General features: G+C 35.2%; 1 protein-coding gene across 8 annotated transcripts in view; it reads right to left on the reverse strand.

Annotated features, from left to right (window-relative positions):
• Positions 1-20,471, reverse strand: part of LOC139143520 (uro-adherence factor A-like) — a 131,688-nt gene that overhangs the window by 80,431 nt on the left and 30,786 nt on the right. For 7 of the 8 annotated variants that reach the window (XR_011554608.1, XR_011554611.1, XR_011554612.1 and 4 more), the window contains one exon: positions 797-960. Coding sequence is in view for 1 of the 8 variants with exons in the window: in XM_070713922.1 (XP_070570023.1) it covers positions 797-906 (110 nt within the window). In the remaining 7 variants the exon portion in view is untranslated. Of the gene's footprint in view, positions 1-796; positions 961-2,666; positions 2,763-20,471 lie in introns of those variants that run through there. The other variant, XR_011554609.1, reaches the window with a different exon arrangement.

Here is a 20,471-nt window from a genome sequence, read left to right on the forward strand (position 1 = left end):
CGAATCTAAATTCATGTTATTAATATCATGATTTTGTCAAAGAATTTCTTGAAGGTTTTAATCTTGATGAAAACTAACGATATTTTTATGAGAAAATCATTCTGAGGTCTTTTGTAAATGAAGTGTTGTTGCCAATTTTTTACCATAAGTTTGTACATGTATGTTTGACCATGGTATGTATCCATGAAAACAAGAAATTAATAATTTTTCTGTACTGACAACATCTGCGCGGTGTTTGTAAGCCAGGAAGTTGCCTCAGGAATCAAGGAATGATACTTTAACAGTGAGTGGCCTTGCATAGAGATGACAGAAAGTCTAAGATGAAAATAAACTTATATTGCCAATTTCTGTATACACTATTGCAACTGTCATGTAAACTGGTCAATTGGTTACATGACAGGAATATGAAAAGACAATATGGCTAAAGAAATTTGACCTGGCCTTCAACATGAAATGCCATTACTGTGGAGCAGTGGAAAAATTACAGAGAAATTCACACCAAATGTTGGCTACTACTGAGTTTCACATTGAAATTTAGGAATAGCATTTCAATTCCACCGAACAATGTGATTTAATAACTCCGGCAGTTCACAACATGTGAGCAGAAGGAAAGAATTGCCTCAGTTCATATACCGTAGAAATAAAAATGGAATGACTGAAAAGGAATGAGGAACAGGCTTACCCCTTTCACCCCTATTTCACAGTACATGGGTCCAACTTTGTCCATATAAAATAACAGGTTTGTACCAAAATTTAATGGTGAAAAGGAAAGGATGTAATATTGTGTGGCACTTACCCGACTCTCTGAGCTTCACACTGCCGCAGCTTGAAATCTCGTTGTATCACTTCAAGTATGTGCTTACACTCCTCCTCGGTTAGGTGACTGAGATTCAACTTACGTCCCATTTCTCGATAGCAAGCTCAATCTCTAGATCTTTGTCAAACTCCCGCTCCACGTACCTGTGAAAACCAAGAGTAGCCATCGGTAAAGGTACGCTCTCCCGTTCGTAGACCATTTATGACCGATGTGATGTTCGTCCTATCTCGCTGTGCCTTAGAAAACGTGCTACCGGGTATATGAGATGCGCTCGGGTGTCTGTCAAGACCGACTGATGATGGTATTGAAGTCAACTGGCTCGGAGATTGACAAGCCGCGATAAGCAGAGGCTGCCCAGATTGTCATTGAACTGGCCGTGACTAAAAGGTCTGTATGAGTCAGCAGTGACGAGCAAGTGTTTCATTCGATCCAAGCTTATTGAATAGGCTAATAAGAGCCACCACGCGGAATTAAGATGCAAAATAGGGGAAACCGATGTAGCATGAGCTGAACTCTCAATGAGAAGCCGTCGTGAGTTTGCGTAATAAACCTTCAATTTTTGGGTGAATACACAATTAAATTGAATTTCTCCAATACATCACTCATTGAAGTCATTTCGCATTGGTCTTTTTCCTTTCAATATTCAAGAAAATATCCTCCAGCATAAAACACACACAGACTTTTTTTTTACCATTGCAAGATTTCAACATCGTTTCCGGCATTTTTTTGTGTTTAAGTAATAAACTAAACTGACTGAATGTGAGAAAATACAATTTACAGAAACATCTGTACGCCTCCATAAAAATTGTGATATTTGAAAATTAATGTCTTGTGTTTCGTAGCCATTAATTCCCAATTTTCTTCGCTCCCTGAAAGTTGATCGAAATTATGAATTAACTGTCTGGAGATTTTAACCACAATGTGGTTAATGGGATTAATCTCAAACACTTTATCCAATTACGGTTATATATCTGCATTGGTAATTGTCCCTCCTATACCCTAGAGGGGTTCGTTCCTGCCTTTTAAAATGTGAACCACCGTTCAATAAAACTAACACCTCGTCCTTTCTCATTTCATTGGTGCTGGGAGATATTTCGCACATCTACCGAAATTCTGTTTGAATGAGAAACTGCCTGGAGTGTCGAACGGTAAAAGCAAGGATCTGTCAAATGGATAAAACATCACACAAACACACACACAAGCAGAGCTAACGATAAAACGGCTCTACTGCTCACAACATATCAGAATGAGTCGTCACACAAATTCAAAATTCTTAAAAGACAGGCATACATCCATGTTCACGTATCGTACCAACACCCCTACATCAATAAAAATTTCCCTTCCGTGTAGGTGTCTTTTAAAAAAGTGCACTGGGAAATACAAATTCATTATTTCCATGGTGATTGCATTTATAGGCAGTTCCATTCTTTTACAATTCATCACCAGTAAATGTAATCATCAACCTGGGGATATTTTTAAGAATTTGTTGGACTATACTATCTCCTTCCCCAGGAATCAAAGTTTATGTTATTTCATTCCGCGTATTATATTGTGGCCGACTCAAAAATAAAGGAGGCACAGTCAACTTGACATATAAACTGCATGAATAATCAAACATTCTGACATCTGTGACAGTGTGAGTTGTTAACAGAACGGTGACATTGATTTACAGCGTACCTCAGTTGGCAACATAATCTAATCTAGATTCCATTGGTCTCTCAGAGGAAATACATCTACCCACAGAATAAATATAATGGAAAACTACGACAGATTTTACAACAAATTTTCAACCAATTGAAGCCAAAAAAAGCCAAAATATTTATAGTTGTACGACTGTATATATTTTTACCTCATCGACACAACTCGTAACATGATGCTGCAGTACGACCGTCGTACGACCGTCAATCCTCGTCAGTAGGCTGGGAACACAAGTAACGTTTCAAGAACACAGTCTTTTGAATTTCTATACATCGCCCAGGGAATTTTTAAGCAGTTACGTTTAAAATGCAATATTTGTGGAATTCTTTTGTGTTTTTTATTCACAACAGTTTACATATATGTCTGCACATGCTTTGGAAAAATCAATGAATGGATGTTATTAGATAATCAAGAATACATTACAGACTCATGCATATATTTTACCCTAAACAGAACAACAGCATTCATTTTTTTATTTCAGGTAAATGCATGTTACATAACAATGAAAATAAAAATCGAAACATCACTGTCTGTGGAATGTGAATTTATTTTTTGTTTATCGAGCGTTTTCATTTTGATTTGCTTTATTGCTTATTTCTAGTATGCACAAATCAATCAAATTTTTGGAAATTAAAAAAAATAAATTTTTTGGGGAGCAAAATATTGTATATTTTGCAAGTGTAACCGACAAGAATCCTTGATTACGTATTCCTACATCTTATAGTCAGAATAAAAGAAATATTCACCTTGATAGCAACAGAAGAAACGGATATTTATTTCAGAAAATATTGATTGTAAACACAGCTGATAAAATGTTTATTCAATTACAGCCTTACCTACTCTCATCAATGTTATTGTAACATACAAGTATCGTCCATTTTAATGTCATTATTTGCTACAAATCGATTGTCAATGTTGGGGTCTGACAAAATCCATACAGTTTTGTTGCCTCAGACAACAACAAAGTTAGGATACAGCTATTGAACAGTAACATTGTATGGATCTAGGTATATATCAACATGTACAAGTAGATAAACGTAAACAATGTCCTATAGTATATGGAACTACGGTAACTTCAATGGAGAGTCATTTTCAAATGTAAAGAATGTAAGACCACGTAGCTTCATACGAAAATTTATGAAAACCAGTAAAATCTGTGTGAAATATGCAGAAGTAATTGGTATGTAGAATGTGACATTAGTGCAACTGAAATTGATGATTGTGCTGCATGTATTTCATCCTAGAATTCCAGTATGATGCAGGGATATCAGACATAATCCAAATTACTGGAAAGTTGATAACAAAATGGTGTATCAGCTGATGTCTGGCTGTGCATTTTTGTTAATATCGTTTGTTATAAACACCAAGAAGTGAATAAAATTATCAGTGATACAATCACAACCTCAAATGTAAACATAGGGCCAAAGTCCCTGAAGCTACTATAGACATGGATACAAAATTAAGTATTTCCTGACTGTATGAAATTATCTCACTTTATAGGTCATCCTAGGGACTTGTACACCAAATATTAAAGCTGTCTGACCAGCGGTTTTGAAAGAACAAGCAACTCAACAGTTGACAGAGCTCTGCTGTGTTATGTAGAATAACCTTTTGTGACACATGTATTGATGAAGAAGGTGGAGGCTTTGATTAACATTGTATTTTTTTCTGTTGAATAAGTTGAGACTGTACATACTCAGAGAAAGCACACTGAAGAGACAAATGTTTGAAACTTAAGAAGTTCAAGGTCATCAAAAGCATTATAAGGAATCATGTAACTTTCATTGCACTGTTTACACAGATTGCATAATTGCTATTTAAAAACTATCTACTGTTGATTGACCAATCAGAGTGCTCAATTCAGGGTGCTTTATCTACTCATAAAGCCTTGGTCACCAAATTCCAGAAACGAATGACAGCGCCGTAGTAAAGTACTGTCCAATCAAAAGTGAACATGTCATATTCTGTAGACATCTGGTACATTTTAATATTCAAATTGGTAACACAGCGGAAACCAGCTGCAACACAAAATCTGCTGTGCCCTAGGCATTTATATAATGTGCCCTAGGACATTTATAGGATGTTCCATTACATTGGAAGGCTATTTCACAAATAAAAGTTTAATTCATATCCTAAACATGTTACATTGACAAAGGGGACGGTTGACGTAAACACATTGAAAACGAAAATATATCAGTTAGGGGCGATAGTTTTTAAGTCGGATAAAACCCTCGTACTCGGGCTCTTCTGGTATATAAAGTCCAACCCTACGATAAAATGTCTCGGCCTGCGGCCTCGACATTTTATCGTTGGGTTGGACTTTATATACCAGAAGAGCCCTTGTACTCGGGCTTTATCCTATACAAATAGCACATGAAGAATCTTACAGCCCAGCTTTACCATAAAAACCCTATCACTTTGACCACTCTTTTAATTGACCACTCTATTTTTTTCCTCAAAAAGTAATTTTATTTTATCCTTACCAAGTCAACCATAATGGAAATTAGAACTTTCTCTATCTCTATCTCTATCTCTATTGACTATTTTGAGCAATTTCTTTTAGATAACATACAGAGCACAATAAATGACGGTTCAGAATATGTCAAAGTTGGGATTCAGGAAAGTTGCCTTTACATGTTTTAATCCTCCAAGATGGTAACATTTCACTATGAACTATCAAAAAAGTTGAACGTTCTGATAATTCTACACTAAAATTATTTTGGCTTTGATGAATCCTAATTAATTCAATTATTTAAAATCATATTAATTATTTTTTTCTGGGTGAATTGATAGGGTTTATACAGTACAAGAATTACATACAATGTAAGTCAAATTTTGACCAAAATGACAAAAAAATTCCTTAAAAATACACGTTTGCATATTTCATCACAATTTGAACAAATCTAAGTGGGTTACCCCTAGGGACCTGTATACCAAATAACAAAGCTGTCTGACCAGCGGTTATGAAGAAGAAGATTTTTTACCAAAAACACCTTTTTTGGCATTAATTTGCCTATTTTCAACAATATCAAAAATTAAAAAAAATAGTGTCTCAAAATCATATTTTTCACCTACACAACAAATATCAAATCAGTAAGTACTGCGGTTCTCAAGATATTTGAGTGGACGGACGCCTCACAAACGGACATACATACATACATACATACATACATACATACATACAGACTGACGACGGGCGCCGGACGGATACCCATCCCAATAGCTTCTATAGACTATAGTCTATAGTAGCTAAAAACTAAAATTTTATACACGGTGTTCACTTCACCTTGCATTTTTATCAATTAAAATTTTGGAATTCATAAATGACAAGGATTTTGACAATAATTGGAAAATAGATAGGAGCAGGTCACTTACATTGTAACAAATTCTGTAAAACTGCTGGGTACAACATAAAAGCTTTCATATAAGTACTGATATATCTATTTGTTCAACTTTGAACTTGCAATCTCTTATAAAGAACCAACTGTTACAAAATCTTTTTTTACTTTTTTTATCCTTTTTGTTTTGTCATACAAAACTTTTCTTGAAACTATGATGGAAGTGCTTTGAAATTGATAATATGTCTTCAATAGCAGAGCAGAACCAAATCACCTGCTATTCAAGAAACATGACTCCAAGCTACCTCACAGCCTGGTGTAGATAAAATTACCAGGCCACCTAGTGGTGGATTAAGGAGAGCCTAAATCTTCCACTTGGCATCGTGTTTCAACTGTATGTACATGAGCAGGAACCGATTCTGCTGCATCAGATCATGGACATTTTTTTCTCCATAGCTCTGAGCAAAAAAGATGAAGTATTTCACGATACAACAGCTCTTATCATGTGCAAAACCACACTTTGAATAATTGATACTGTTTATGATGTGCATACCCAATGGTCCTCAATTTTATGTTTTGACAAAAACTATACCTTTGAATTAATCTACAACACCGTAAAAAACTTCTAAAATTGAAGACAACACATGAGATTGAAAATGTGACAACTTTACCCAATTACACAGAGAGCCGTCCATGTAAACTGGTTGCCATAGAAACAGTAATAACAGCGACAGGCAAGAGGGAAAATATTTCAAGATTTGATATCAATCAATTATATAATTACTTATTCACATCAAAGCTGAAATTTTTGTATGCCAATTGGTTGTGCCGCGATACAGTTTTCACAGATCCCCTTACGATTATGAAATTTGACCAATATATCTGCAAAGAAGAGACACAATGATTGACAGGATAAACTGTGAAGTTTTTCCTATTTTACAGAAATAAATCTGAGAAACAGTATTTATTCAACTTGTATCCATCAAACCTTTTGAAACTTACTCAAGGCCAATAAGAAAAGGTTTTGTTTCTTATCATTGTATGTACTAACAGAATGATATGCTTGCAGCAAACCTAGCTTACATGTATTTCTTGAAAATTTGACAAACTCCTATTCATATTAGCACTCACAGATTCTATCGATGTGGGCGTCAAAAAAAAGGAACAACCTGGTTCACTTTCAGAATCTTGAGCATCTTCACAAATGAAAAATGGAATTCCATTTGAAAAAAAATTGCTACGATTCCCTTATCTGCCGGGAGAAAGATTAATGAAAGGATGGAAACGGAAATATTTTCCTGTCTCGATTATGCCAACAAAATAATTGCATTCTTACCCTGACATTTCCGTCAATATACAAAAGTTCAAGAGGTCAATAGCAATGATTTGAGCACTAAGCTGTATAATCATGTGTTCTAATGTATGAAACAGAGGAATATACACAATTCTGGTGAATTATATGCACTGAAGCAAAAATATTAAAATCTGATTTTGCTGTCAAACGTAATCCAATCAAAGTCAAATCGACTTTTAAAATACTGTCTGGATGAGAGACTCACTTGAAATTCATAATTTGCTACTACCTAGAGAATCCGTCTATGTCAGTCTCTCTCTCAATGCACCAGCAGAATAAAGTTTCTCTCTCTCTCTCTCTCTCCTCTCTCTCCTCTCTCTCTCTCTCTCTCTCTCTCTCTCTCTCTCTGTCAGGTTAATAAAATTTTACTTTGTTCTCGCTCTTCCACAGTACAACTACTTAAACACCGTTGAATAGTGCTATTGAAAGTCATTGGATCATGATAGTATGATCTGTGACACAGCAAAACACCTGTGCCTGTGTGCTCACAAAATCACGCATTAATCAAAATAATATGATTTTCATATTCTACATGTGTGCAGTACTGGTAAATGACAGCACAGCTAGGTCGCATTTTCCCTGGGCTTTCTACATGTTACAGGGTTTATAATGCATTAACACTAGGGACAGTACAAGCACATGGTTCCATGGTAATGAAACTATATGAAACGATTTTGCAGTTCCCTAAGATAATTGTTCCAATACAACACCATGATTTTTTGGTATTAAAGAGGGGAAATTCAACCACGTGTAAGCGCTGTCGGCATATGTATTGACACAGTCAAATTTTGACTTTGCAAAACAACATCACCCTTGACCAATTCCATGACATTGAACCTCTAAAATGTCAATGTTTATTCAAAATAAAAACTACAAATGGAATGTTTAATGCCTGTATGCCAAGACCAGAATACAGACATGTTCAACATACTATACACACAAAAAAGAAATTCTACATGCATTTTTTGATATCTAAACATTCTACAAATTTGTAAATGCAGTGGTAGAAAAACTAGTTTTAGTGAAATGAACAATTGTGTATGAAATATACAAAATGTCAATTGAAAATTCACAGAGTTGTTAAAACTTTTTAATAAAAACTTTGTATATCTGTAGACTTGAGCTGTCTCTGTTGAATGCGAGATTTCAAACAGCACAGGAACTGGGACAAACAGTGAATAATCCGTAAAAAACTTAACTGTCACTATGGGCATGGGTTCACATTATGGATGATTTTGCAAATCGATTGACTTTATTAATTTTCTCATAAATTTCACAACAAAATACCTGTCTGGAGCTGTCAAACGTTATTTCAAAATAATCGCCATAACGACCCAACTACTTCTTGTTACACATCATTAACTTATTACATTTGCATCATTAAATCAATATTGTGAAATTAAAGCTTTATCCTTCTTGGTTCTCTTTTACCTGAATCCATTGTACACAAAACTAAGTAGAAAAGCTAAACACAGTATATGCAGTCATATAACCTGTACATTTTCTGTTTGTAATGCGTTGAGTTTGTCAAAATAATGTATTACAACAGAAAATGAAATATTGTTAATAATCACTTACGGACCAAAGAGGTTGATTTAACAGGCTAAAAAGACACAGGGAAAGCAATATGGTCTTGTAGAGAGCTATTAAGTCGTGATAGTGAAAGGGGACTCTGGCTATGATAAACTCCCACGTCAATCATAAACCATTAATAAATAGCTAATCTAACATGTAAGGAGTGTGTTTTACACCTTTGCATATTGTAAGACACTGTCATGAGGAAACAATTCCCAAACCAACAATCAAGATAATAAGTCGGACATTTACAGGCTGTCCATTGGGTTTATACTTGGGATTCTCACGTTGAAATTTGCACAGACTGCCTTCTTTTAAAGGTGTACTGTCACCCGTTCAAATTTTGCAAATGAACATGATGGTACAATCATATCGAACAAATGCTGTCAGTAACAAAATTTGTTTTAGTGCTTCAAATATACCAATGCCAAAATGCAAAGATGTGGAAATATTCAAAAAATTATTTACCAGATTCAATGATACATTAATGGAGAAAAAAATACTGATATCGAAAAACCTAACTTCACTTCTCTGAAATTGCCGAGAAAGCCGTCCTGTTGAGAAAATACTTCGGAAAAAGTTCAACAGAAACGGTATTCAGCTACCGAGACTCACGAATTCTGTATTTGATCTGAACTCTTGTGTATAACAGCATTCATATATCAAAGAGCACACTTATGAGAGTTTGTTGAATAAAATATGACACACATTTAGCAATAATATCTTTTCAGGTGAACCCCACTTCAAAGACCCAACATCAAAGCCTGCAAGCATTTTTAATATCTCTCCCGTGTACGCAGTTTCAATAGAATATGCAATCATTTGCCCTGAAATTCATAATTCACATTTTTCCAATCTATGCTGTTCAGTTCTTTGTGGGATATTAAGCTTCCAGTGGCCGCCTCACCAACACTGAGCTCACATACAATGATTTACCAATACTCCCTATTGTACATCAAATCATTATCTGCGGTTTATGAAAAGGCAAAATATTAAAATCATCACATTTATGAGGGGGAAAAACCTGACACAATTGATGCAACATCATTACATTGGTAGCTAAGCTACTTACATGTTGATACCTTCTTACAGGCAATCATATAGCTTGATCTCTCGGAACATTATTCTTGTTAAGAACAAATCTACAATTATATTTCAAATTTGTATGCATCTTGAAGAGCTTGACAGCACTTCAAAATGACAGGAGTATACAGAAGATTAGATTTTCAGTCATTTTTTGGGTGCAGAGCTTCATTTTGGATTTGAAATGAATATTCTGCTGAAAACTGCCAACGTGAAGATTATGAATAATCTATGGAGAGCGCTTACTTAATGATAATGTTCACAAAAATGAAGGACATGCGGTGTATTACTGAAGTCACGCTGTAGGGATGATACTACCAAGATAAAATAACAATAAACACTGTCTACATGTACACTTCTCAAACTCATAATATATATGCCCCATTTTACATATCAGTCCAACCGTAATGTACTGTTATTGACTTAGGATTGTACCACTTTCCAATACTCCAGGGTTCTGGCAGGTTCCACTACGATTACATCATGAGTTACAGTGTAGGAAACATCACCAATCAGTTGAACAGTGGGCCTTTATTATCATCCAAACAACAAAAGTATTTGCATGTTCAACGGTGCCATTCAAAATTAACTGGAAACATACCAGTACTCCAACGAGGACAATGTTGAATTGTAATATGGCTGAACATGATCAGCATTCTAAAAACCCAAATAAACTAAAATTTGGTTGGACCTACAGACGGAGGAAACAGAGAATATAACACAGGAAAGACAGATTCATAGTAAAACAACACGAATATTAAAACTATTTTACTATTGATAACATCAAATCTGGTGTAGGAAAGACTTTTTGTATCAAAAGATTAAATTAGTTGCTGGAGCCATAAAAATGATTACGACGCAATGTTGAGATAGCATTCCATACAGAAATATTGTACACAAGCTCTAATGATTACTTTTCTTCATATCCAATGCGATGGACAATTAAAGTTTCACACAAACGTAAACGGAACAGTTGTTATTCTCTAGCAGACTGTATCTCAAGTATTGGCGATTGATCACAATCCTGACAAAACTGCAAACACTTGACAGAAGTTTAGTGACTTTTATGGACTTCTTCCATCAAAGTTGTCACGCAATCATCATCTATGGGTGAACATCATCTATATAGTGACTCCCTGGAGCCTACATTTCAAACAAACAAGTCACACTAGGCATTATGACAATTGGCAGAAAATAAAATTGCACACTGGCTGCCATATTTAAATAAACCATGCGAAAAAAAAACACGCACGTTTATGACATTGGGTTATGTCGTTGTACCACCTCTGAAAGAAATTGGTTCTAGAATGGCTGAGCTGTGATCTCACCAGATATGGAAAGATCACAAAACGGCTGTCACATCATGACCATAGTCATGAGTAAAGATAGCATGTCATGACAAGGGGACAATGTCCTTGATATAACTTCGAAAAAATCTGCCTATAATTGAGTTACGGGGTTAGACATAAAAACATTTAAACAAAAGGGTCATCTGGCAGCCATATTTGATTGCATTGCAAAGCAAATCAAGTGTATATATGTATACCATAGAGCTTTTATCTCGTGCTGAAGTATACAACCTGAAACAAGTCATCAGACTCTTGATGTTGAAGGTACATGTAAGACCTTCTAGTCCCAAGACAAAAGTTTGTGGTCATGAAGCAAACATGAGTAACTTAGTAAAATTAGCTTCATAAAAGTTGTAGGCCTTCTACACTAACGTTGTAGGCAATTTCTTTGTGGGCAATTCTCGACCGCAGGCCGTCCAGGTATTTGCAGGTTCTTACATCATTTTTGAATCACAGCACGGTGAAAGTAAATTATCTGAATTTGGATTTTTCAACCGCCAAACCAATATTCAAAGTTTCATCACAAATGACATAACTTTTAGTTCTGCTTTTTCCACACAATTTCTGTATCATTCGCTCTTCTGTATCGTCTGATCTGACATTCACCTCACTCATGTGTTACTGTGTATGTTCATCATGGAAGCATTAACATTGAAACACAGAACAGTTCTCTTCTTCCACTGTGAATTAGCAAAACAGACATGTTTCGAACAAGATTTGTTCGAAACATGTCTGTTTTGCTAATTCACAGTGGAAGAAGAGAACTGCTCTGTGTTTCACTCATGTGTGTTCCACCTACTACTACTGACGTCACTATGTGGTCAAGAATAACACTTGTTGAACCTTGGCCACTTTGGAAATCGACAAAACAGCTACGTCAGACAATTCTAACTTCACACAGATTTCTTGATAGTATTATGTAAGAGTAAAACATCGTCATACCATACGCTGTAAAGTTACAGTTATAAAATATTCAATAATTCCAACTACATACCTTTTGGACACAATCCGGCATATGTACCAACTGAATGATTCTCATATAATACCACTTGATTGTCATTCTAAAGCATAATTGCTATAGAAATTCAGTCATTGCCTCACATCAAGACTAGATATTTCACGAAGCAGTCCCTCTCAGAGCTCCTATCCATTGACTCAGTTTTTGGATTATACACTCCCACATAAATACTTATCATTTTCTCTTCCAGACAGCTACATCACGACGTTTCATATAAAATATGAAATGACACATCACACGGGATGAATATTTGATGGTGCTGTAGGACACGATAATGCAGAGGAAGTCGCAGTAATAGCAATATCACGACACAAATCTAATCTGTAGCTTCCTGGATGTAACCAAATAGTTCTGAGTGTTAATCTGCATCACATTACCGGTATCTTCTTGCGTCACCCTTTTCAGAAGAAACACTTGCATTCAGATTGGTGTTCAATTACCTCTTCTATACATACAAGCTGATGTTACATTATCATCTAAGTCTGTTTCCACAGTATGCTATAGATATTGACTCGTTATCAGTTTAATATTTCATTTACAAAGCTTTGCAGACACAAGACTTGCTGTTTCTCAGCTTTTCTCAAACTTCAAAGACCTTGAAAGTCAATAGGGCAGTCTCTGTTCAGATTTTTTTTAATGGACATTATATTTTCATTGGATTGTTGATCAAATGTCCAACTGTTTGTTTATTCTGATACCAGCAGTTAGCTCAATGATGACGATTATCAAAATTTATGAATATAGAAAAACTTTTCATGACCAGTATCACATACAACTCAAACTATACTTTGAACCAAAAGAAATATTCCAGAAACCAAGTTTGACTGTGTTTAACTGCATAGGTACTAGCAACAGGCAGGACATATTATACCGGTAGAGTGCTGAATATAGCTCTGAGTAAATTCTCGAACGGATTCAAACTTACAATGTGCCGCACAAAGTCATCTAGTGAAGACATCACAGTCAAAACTGCTCAGCTTAATCCCCACCCTTCAAAAGAGTGCAGGGTTAATAACCGACTTGTTACAATTTTTCTGTACACATGCTGTAGAGTTTATGACGCATTTGCACATTCAAGCTCCCTATTATACATTGCGCACAAACTTGATCAAAGCGATGAATACATTGCTTAACTTGGTGAAAGACATTTATCTGCATGAGAGGGGCTTTCTTTGAGATTGTACTTGATCATGACTTGTATTTTGATTTTTCCATGTATGTCAACTTGGAATTTGAACTTATGAATACTTTCATGCACTTCATACTAAACAGTGGCAAGGTCACAGTCAAATGCCAACGATCATCATACCTTAACCTGTTCACCCCCAATTCCCTGTAAACCGGTCCACAATCGCCATTAATAACAATGGGTCTGGGCCAAACCATGGTGGTGAAAGGGTTAATTATGCAATTACTGTACATCACACATTCTTACATATATTCACCATCACTTTATAGCTTATACAAGATAACCAAATTATTTCCTTCTTCTCGCATCCCTTCTATGACATTTCCATTTTCAGCACATTGATTAATCATTTCAGGGGCACAATTTGAATACAACTCAATATACTCTACATGTTTATGAAAAGTTCAACATTTGTCCAGCGTAATTTAGCAAAATATTTAAACTATAAAAGGGTCATACACTGGGATAATATTACTGTGACTATGCGAGAATTCCTCGATTGTATAAAAGTTATTACAAAGACTAGAAATCTAGATGGTAGTGACTAGATGGCGACTGAGCTAATTTAGTGAAAGTAATCGGAATGATGGTAGATTTGAGTATGTTTATTACTCTATACAAAAGCACCTGCAATGTGCTGACCTCTGCCAAGACAAAGCCATGCATATTAAGATTGCTTCCACATGTATCTATGTCAAACACTGCACAATAAGGTTCTCTTACAGCACAGAAATTCTTACGTTCTACACTTTAATTTGGCAAGGTTTGTCTAGATCTTTGCCCATTGTACATTCTTTCACAAAACTAAATTCTCATCCCAGTAACACAGAAACCAGGTCCTGTTTTAATAGTACATGATGATAGCCGCTTACATTTACAGCTTGTCGCTCATTGCAAAATCGATGCAGCAGTATTTTTAAACGGTACATCCTGGCAAGCTGCGCTGTGTCAGAAACACTCGCATGGCCCCTTGAGAATATCCTGGTCAGGTGAAATATTCATACATCTGCAGCTACTGCGGTGCTATATTTAGCTCAGATCTTCCACAGAATTTTGCATCCCGCATGCTGTCGATACAACACAGCCGAAGCAATTGGTGAACAGCTCTCCAAAATTTTTGCGGAGAATATTTTCACTTTGGTCAGATTGTATATTTGCTGAAATATCTCCCTTACAAAATAGAGAAGGGTAGTCATAAATGTAAGTCAGATTATCATCGCTGTCTGGCCCAGGGTACCTACATATAATGCTACATATAGCAATGACTGAAACAATATTTGAGTGACAATGTTGGCAATGGACCCATAATTTCGATCTGTATGAGTTAACTCTCGAAGTGTTCTTGAGGGCAAATTTTTATTCCAAATTTGTAGGCAGTCATATGCTGTTATGCCTGTAATAGCCGGGAAAAAAACATGAACAAAGTTTCAGCTGGGACCAGCATTAATTAAGTAATGTGCTGGGACTAAAAGAATATTGACCTCTTTGAATGCAGGTTTATACAAATAATAAGTTAATTAGCAATCCATCATATTATCAGACAGTTTCAAAATGCATTCTGCCTGGCTCAACAAGGAGTGATAGCACATAAAAACCATGACAGAAGGCAAAAATTCCACGCAGCAGATAATGATGAAAAGAAAAATGACAAAAAGGCACTTTTGAAAATGCAGGTGTTTAAACAACATGTATTTACACACTTGTAAGTTTTGCCATTTTCAAACAGTCTTCGCAATCAAAAATCAACATTCAGAAAAGATGAGTCACGTCAGTCTCTTATTTTATCAACCTTCTCATAAATTTCCCACTTTTTTACGACATAATGATGCGTTTCCCTGGGAGGGAGAGATCAGCATGTACTTCCTGGCTACAGAAACCTGTGACGTAAAAACTCTTCATCTAATCCATCAAACGGGTGGCATGATCCCTGTAAGAGTTGTCAAGGGTGCTCATTTGCATATCCTGTAGCAATCCAACACAGCTTGGGAAGTGTGATATAGCACGGAGTACTTACTTAAATAGGCTAATGCGTTGGCAAGAATACCAATCTGACGTACTTTCCAAGTCAAATAAAAATATTTCAAAATCATTACGGAACTAGAAGATAAATAAAGTCAAATTTTATTGATTCATGCTTTTAAGTATTACTTTTTTAACATGTTAAAACACTTAAACTATCCCACATCATACTTGAATTCTCATTTTCCCTAAAACCTTTAAACACAAGTATGTCAGTCATTCTTTGCTTATGTGATTTTTCCTGTACGCCAATTATGCCTTTTAGTCGTGTGCCATTAAGATTGTATGTACGTTTGTCACCTATAAGGCCACGTTATTGTACACGTTCTAAAAGACATCTGACGTGTTGATGAGTATCACTGGCATAAGGATTGTGACGATTTCATTTTGATCATATTTGACTCACATTTGATCCTTAAATAAGAACAATTTCAACTACTGCTGTAAAGAAAATTGAGGAACTGTTTTCTAATTATCGTTCCATTCCAACCTTGGCTTTGGCCAAATAAATAACTTCAAGCAACACAACCTAACCCATTTAAAACACAATGAACCAAATTTTCTTTTCACACTTTATTAAACATCATGCATTGCAAACTTTGATTTTTTTTTGATGGATTGCACCTTATTAAAGACACAAAATGTACAAAGTTCCAACCAACATGACCTGAGGGCATGCTAAAAGAAACAGACACACACTTTTTTCTCGGCATTGCCCAATGCTATCTCATAGCTTTATTCTGTTCTGACCTCTCGTCAATTGCAAGAGTTGACCTTGTTACCTGTTCACCCTTTGATAACGCACATCTAATTAACTGACTGAAATTTGAAATGATAGCTATATAGGACAGCCTACATCGCATTTTCATAGTTTAACTCTACTGTGGCCATTCCAAAATTTTCACATTTTGATATTTTGGTAAACTTTTTTCTTTTTGCTTAGAAAAATAATGACTGTCTTTCACACCATAAGATGAAAAACATGATTTTCTCATTTTTAAAATATTGGCTTGAACTACTACTACATTGCTTTTGATTCCAAGCCAACTTTCTTGTTGGCTCATTTACAGAATTTTTAGGATTGGTTACCAAACCTTTAAAATTAAAATGTGTGTCAGTTGTAAGACCAAAAACCTTCAGTGTTAACGTGAGAGTTTATCAAAATACCAAAGCATCTAATTTTCACTGTATCGAATTTATCGAAAACGCTTCCATTTTTTAGCCACGTATACAATTCCTGCAATGCTATGAAATTACTGGTGCTCTCAAATACCATATAGGATTTCTGCACAATACAATATTCAGATATTAGAAAATACCTGAAGGATTACCTGGTAATAATTCCTACAGTCAGACCCTTCTGATTTTGCTTCACTTGAGAAGCTTTGTGAAAAAAGTACAACCATACCGGTACATCAAGGAGTGTACCACGTCGCACACAGAATATGGTCAATCTTTATAATATGATAAGAAAATTTTTCACTTTTTCTTTCTGCAGTCAGTTTCAAAAGTACAACGCCAATTTGTGATATCTTGTCTATTCTAAAAATTCTCATCATTTTGTATATTCTGTTAAACCATCTGTTTGACAGCCTGTCCTGACCCTGCAAAATCATTTCACTGATTGCCAATTTCCTGAATAATTAAATTTTCTCACATTCTCCGGACGACAACAGCATTCCCTAATTTCATCACTGAATCCAAATGGTTCTTACGGACATGAAAGACGACACATCTATTTATTTTCCCATCAAAATTCTGGTCAGGATTTACACCTTAAAGATGATTTGACCCAGAGAATACAAATACCGGCAAATTGACTGCCGTCTCCCTTGGGAAACGCCGGAATTCCTAGCCGATATGATGTTATTACGCTGTAATTGGGGCCGACTGTGACAAGAGGTGATACCTGTTTAACTGCTGAGTCAAACTACTGTTAGCCTAGACAAACTCACTTTAATGTATTCCCGCTGAACTTAATGTCAAACTCACAGAAAATTTGGATTAAAAATCATGGTTTCATTTTTCCTTAATCCATTGAAATATTTGCATTGATATATCAAAGATGGCAGCCATACGGAAAGAGGCCAACAACTCTAGAAGATAAAGGATGTAATACTATATACACACATTTCTGTGAGACTTTGCACGATTCAAACTTTACGCATATAAGTCCATCTACAGTGCTGATTCAGCAAATGGTAACACACATTTTCATCTAGAAGGTAAAATGCAAGCCTGATGTTTCTGAAACATGTTCAATAACACTTTAAACACCTCTCTCTCTCTCTCTCTCTCTCTCTCTCTCTCTCTCTCTCTCTCTCTCTCTCTCTCTCTCTCTCTCTATATATATATATATATATATATATAAGTATACAGATGTCCTTCTGGAAATTACAGGAATTACACTTTTTTTTACAGTGCTTGATGCTAAAGTCAGAGCGTTATATATAATAATATAAATTATTTTAAGAAAAAAGTAATAATCAATATTATTACTTTGTCCTTGAAGTAATTTGTGTTACTATTATATATATATATATATATATATATATATATATATATATATATATATATATATATATATATATATATATATATATATATATATATATATATCGTAAGAATGATTAATTGCTCAGCTCTGTAAAGCTTACATAACAGTACCTTGTACTGCTTTACGTTTAAATCTATAAAATAACTATGGACGTATTTAAGACAGCTATCTTGAAGTCAATTGGGATGCGATATCGTAAACCTGAGAAAATCATAAAGGTTTCACCAGAGTATACCAGAACTTCCTGTACCATCCTCATTAAGCTTAATGTATATACAGGTATACTTATCAATAATGCATCAATTGCCTTGCTCTCTAAAATCATGTATCCCCATGATTTTCATAAAGTTGAATGGTGACATCTGAAAAATTATGCATGTTCTGTGAGCCAAAATTTAACTGTTCTTTTTTATTTGAATACCGTTGTTAGATACTACTGAGGTTGTCTGAAATCAGCAATAATACCAACATGGAACTTTCATAGTGTAATTTGCACATGTTCAGAATTTCTGATATTTAATGTTTCTCCTAAAGTTTAAAAGCTCTCATTATCAGAGAGAAGGGGCTGTATTCATGAAACTATCCTTGATTTAATACTCACAGTCACATGGCCATTCAAAGAAACAAAACATCATTATAAAAGTCGTGACTTTAGCAATTCCTTTTTGTCACCCACACAGATCATACTCCATCAAAACACAAACTTCGAGAGCGGGAGATTAACTTGAAACACACCCCGGCAAAATTCACAACTCTGAGATCAACAACCTTGATGAAATGAGGCCTGTCAAAATACATGTGTTAAATCTCACAAACGTGTCACTCATTAATATCTTCTTGTTAAATCACCTATAGCGCTCTACCGATAAATTACAGTAATTTATATCAGACTGCGGTCAATAGCATCTAACTATCCAAAACGGAATAAGTTATTTCATCAGCAAATTCACAATGAGTCATTCAATTTCACACCTAAAAGACCAGACAAATATTGACATCATCAGAACAAGACTGCATAAATAGTTATTTTACGAACTTAAGGTAATAATTTTAATGTAACACTCTTGTACTATGTAGCTAACAGTACAGGTATGATGACATGACTGATATTGAAAGTACCTAAGCACCATCTATGAAACTTTTACATATGTGAAGCGTTTAGTCTCCTGCACACAATTGTGCTTTTTAAGATTGTTCTAGTGTCTTTTACAGTAAGTTGACGGGAACGGAAAATGTGTTGGAAGGATATGACAAACAAAAGAACACAATGTTTGTGAAGTTCCTGCCCAGATGGCTCACAAAATTCAGATCATGTGGTCACAAACTCTTATTCAAAGATGCATGTTACCAATGCTCCCCTTTTCGAGCCCCTCCTAGATTCCATATTTTATGCAATGTTATTATCAACCTTCCCCCTTTGCGTGGTATGAAAGTCTACCATCTCATTTGAAAATGTTATTATATTGAGAGTTTATTGGTGCAAACATTTTAGGCAAAAATTTTGTCAATTTAAAATTTGACTTTGGCTCTGATTACGCCATGAACTATAACTCTGATTACAACACAGCGAACATAAATGTTACTTCAGTACTGTTAAATAATACAAATGGCTGTCATGTACATATGAACTTCAATCTTTGGTGTCCTGAAGTTCTGCAACTGACTACTGGGACCAGAGTGAATACGTTTATCATGCCATGTAGGTTTGTGGCATTCAGATGAAAATTTTATAGAGTTTCCCTTCCATATATGGTATCCTAAAAATTTATGAGAAATATGAAATACCATGGTATGCCTCCATGAACATTTCAAAGCCACTTTCTGAATTGCATTTAAGTCAGTAAAAATGCCAAAAGATATTGCTAGCTGAAACTTGACAAAATATTTTATAAAATCATTATATCCTCTGATGAAAGTCAAAATAAATGTTCAGTACAGTCATATCTCACTCATAATGACGACTTTTCCTGAGTATTTTCTGTTCACATATATTTTCTAGATATCTGATTTGGACAAAACAGATTACGAGTTGAACTTTTCAAAATATTCAATGTCAATCAAAGATGGCCTCCATGACCTTTCTCTCTCCACATGTAAATTAGTTAGCAGAGAAATGAGACGGAAGGGTCAAAGGTTAAGTTTCACATTCAAAGACGATATTGAATCGGAGACAGAGCAATTATTTTTGGCGAGTTGAGCTACGTGTATGTAATCTATTGTAACTGTCTCTGCAGCTGGTCCATCTTTGCAAACAATGATTCAAGATGGATGAATATCTGTAAATACAGTCGGGCAGGGAAATTATATGTGTTACAACACAAAGATAATTAGCTAGACACCTATGAAGTCAGGCAATTAGCAACATCTGCTGAATATCTAACAGTCACAATGCCGTACAGAAAATGTGAAAATGTACATCTAAGGGCATAATATGAACCACTTTGTCTTGGTGACAATGTCAAATGGATCTAACA

Source organism: Ptychodera flava, chromosome 11, assembly GCF_041260155.1.
Source record: "Ptychodera flava strain L36383 chromosome 11, AS_Pfla_20210202, whole genome shotgun sequence".
Taxonomy (NCBI): domain Eukaryota; kingdom Metazoa; phylum Hemichordata; class Enteropneusta; family Ptychoderidae; genus Ptychodera; species Ptychodera flava.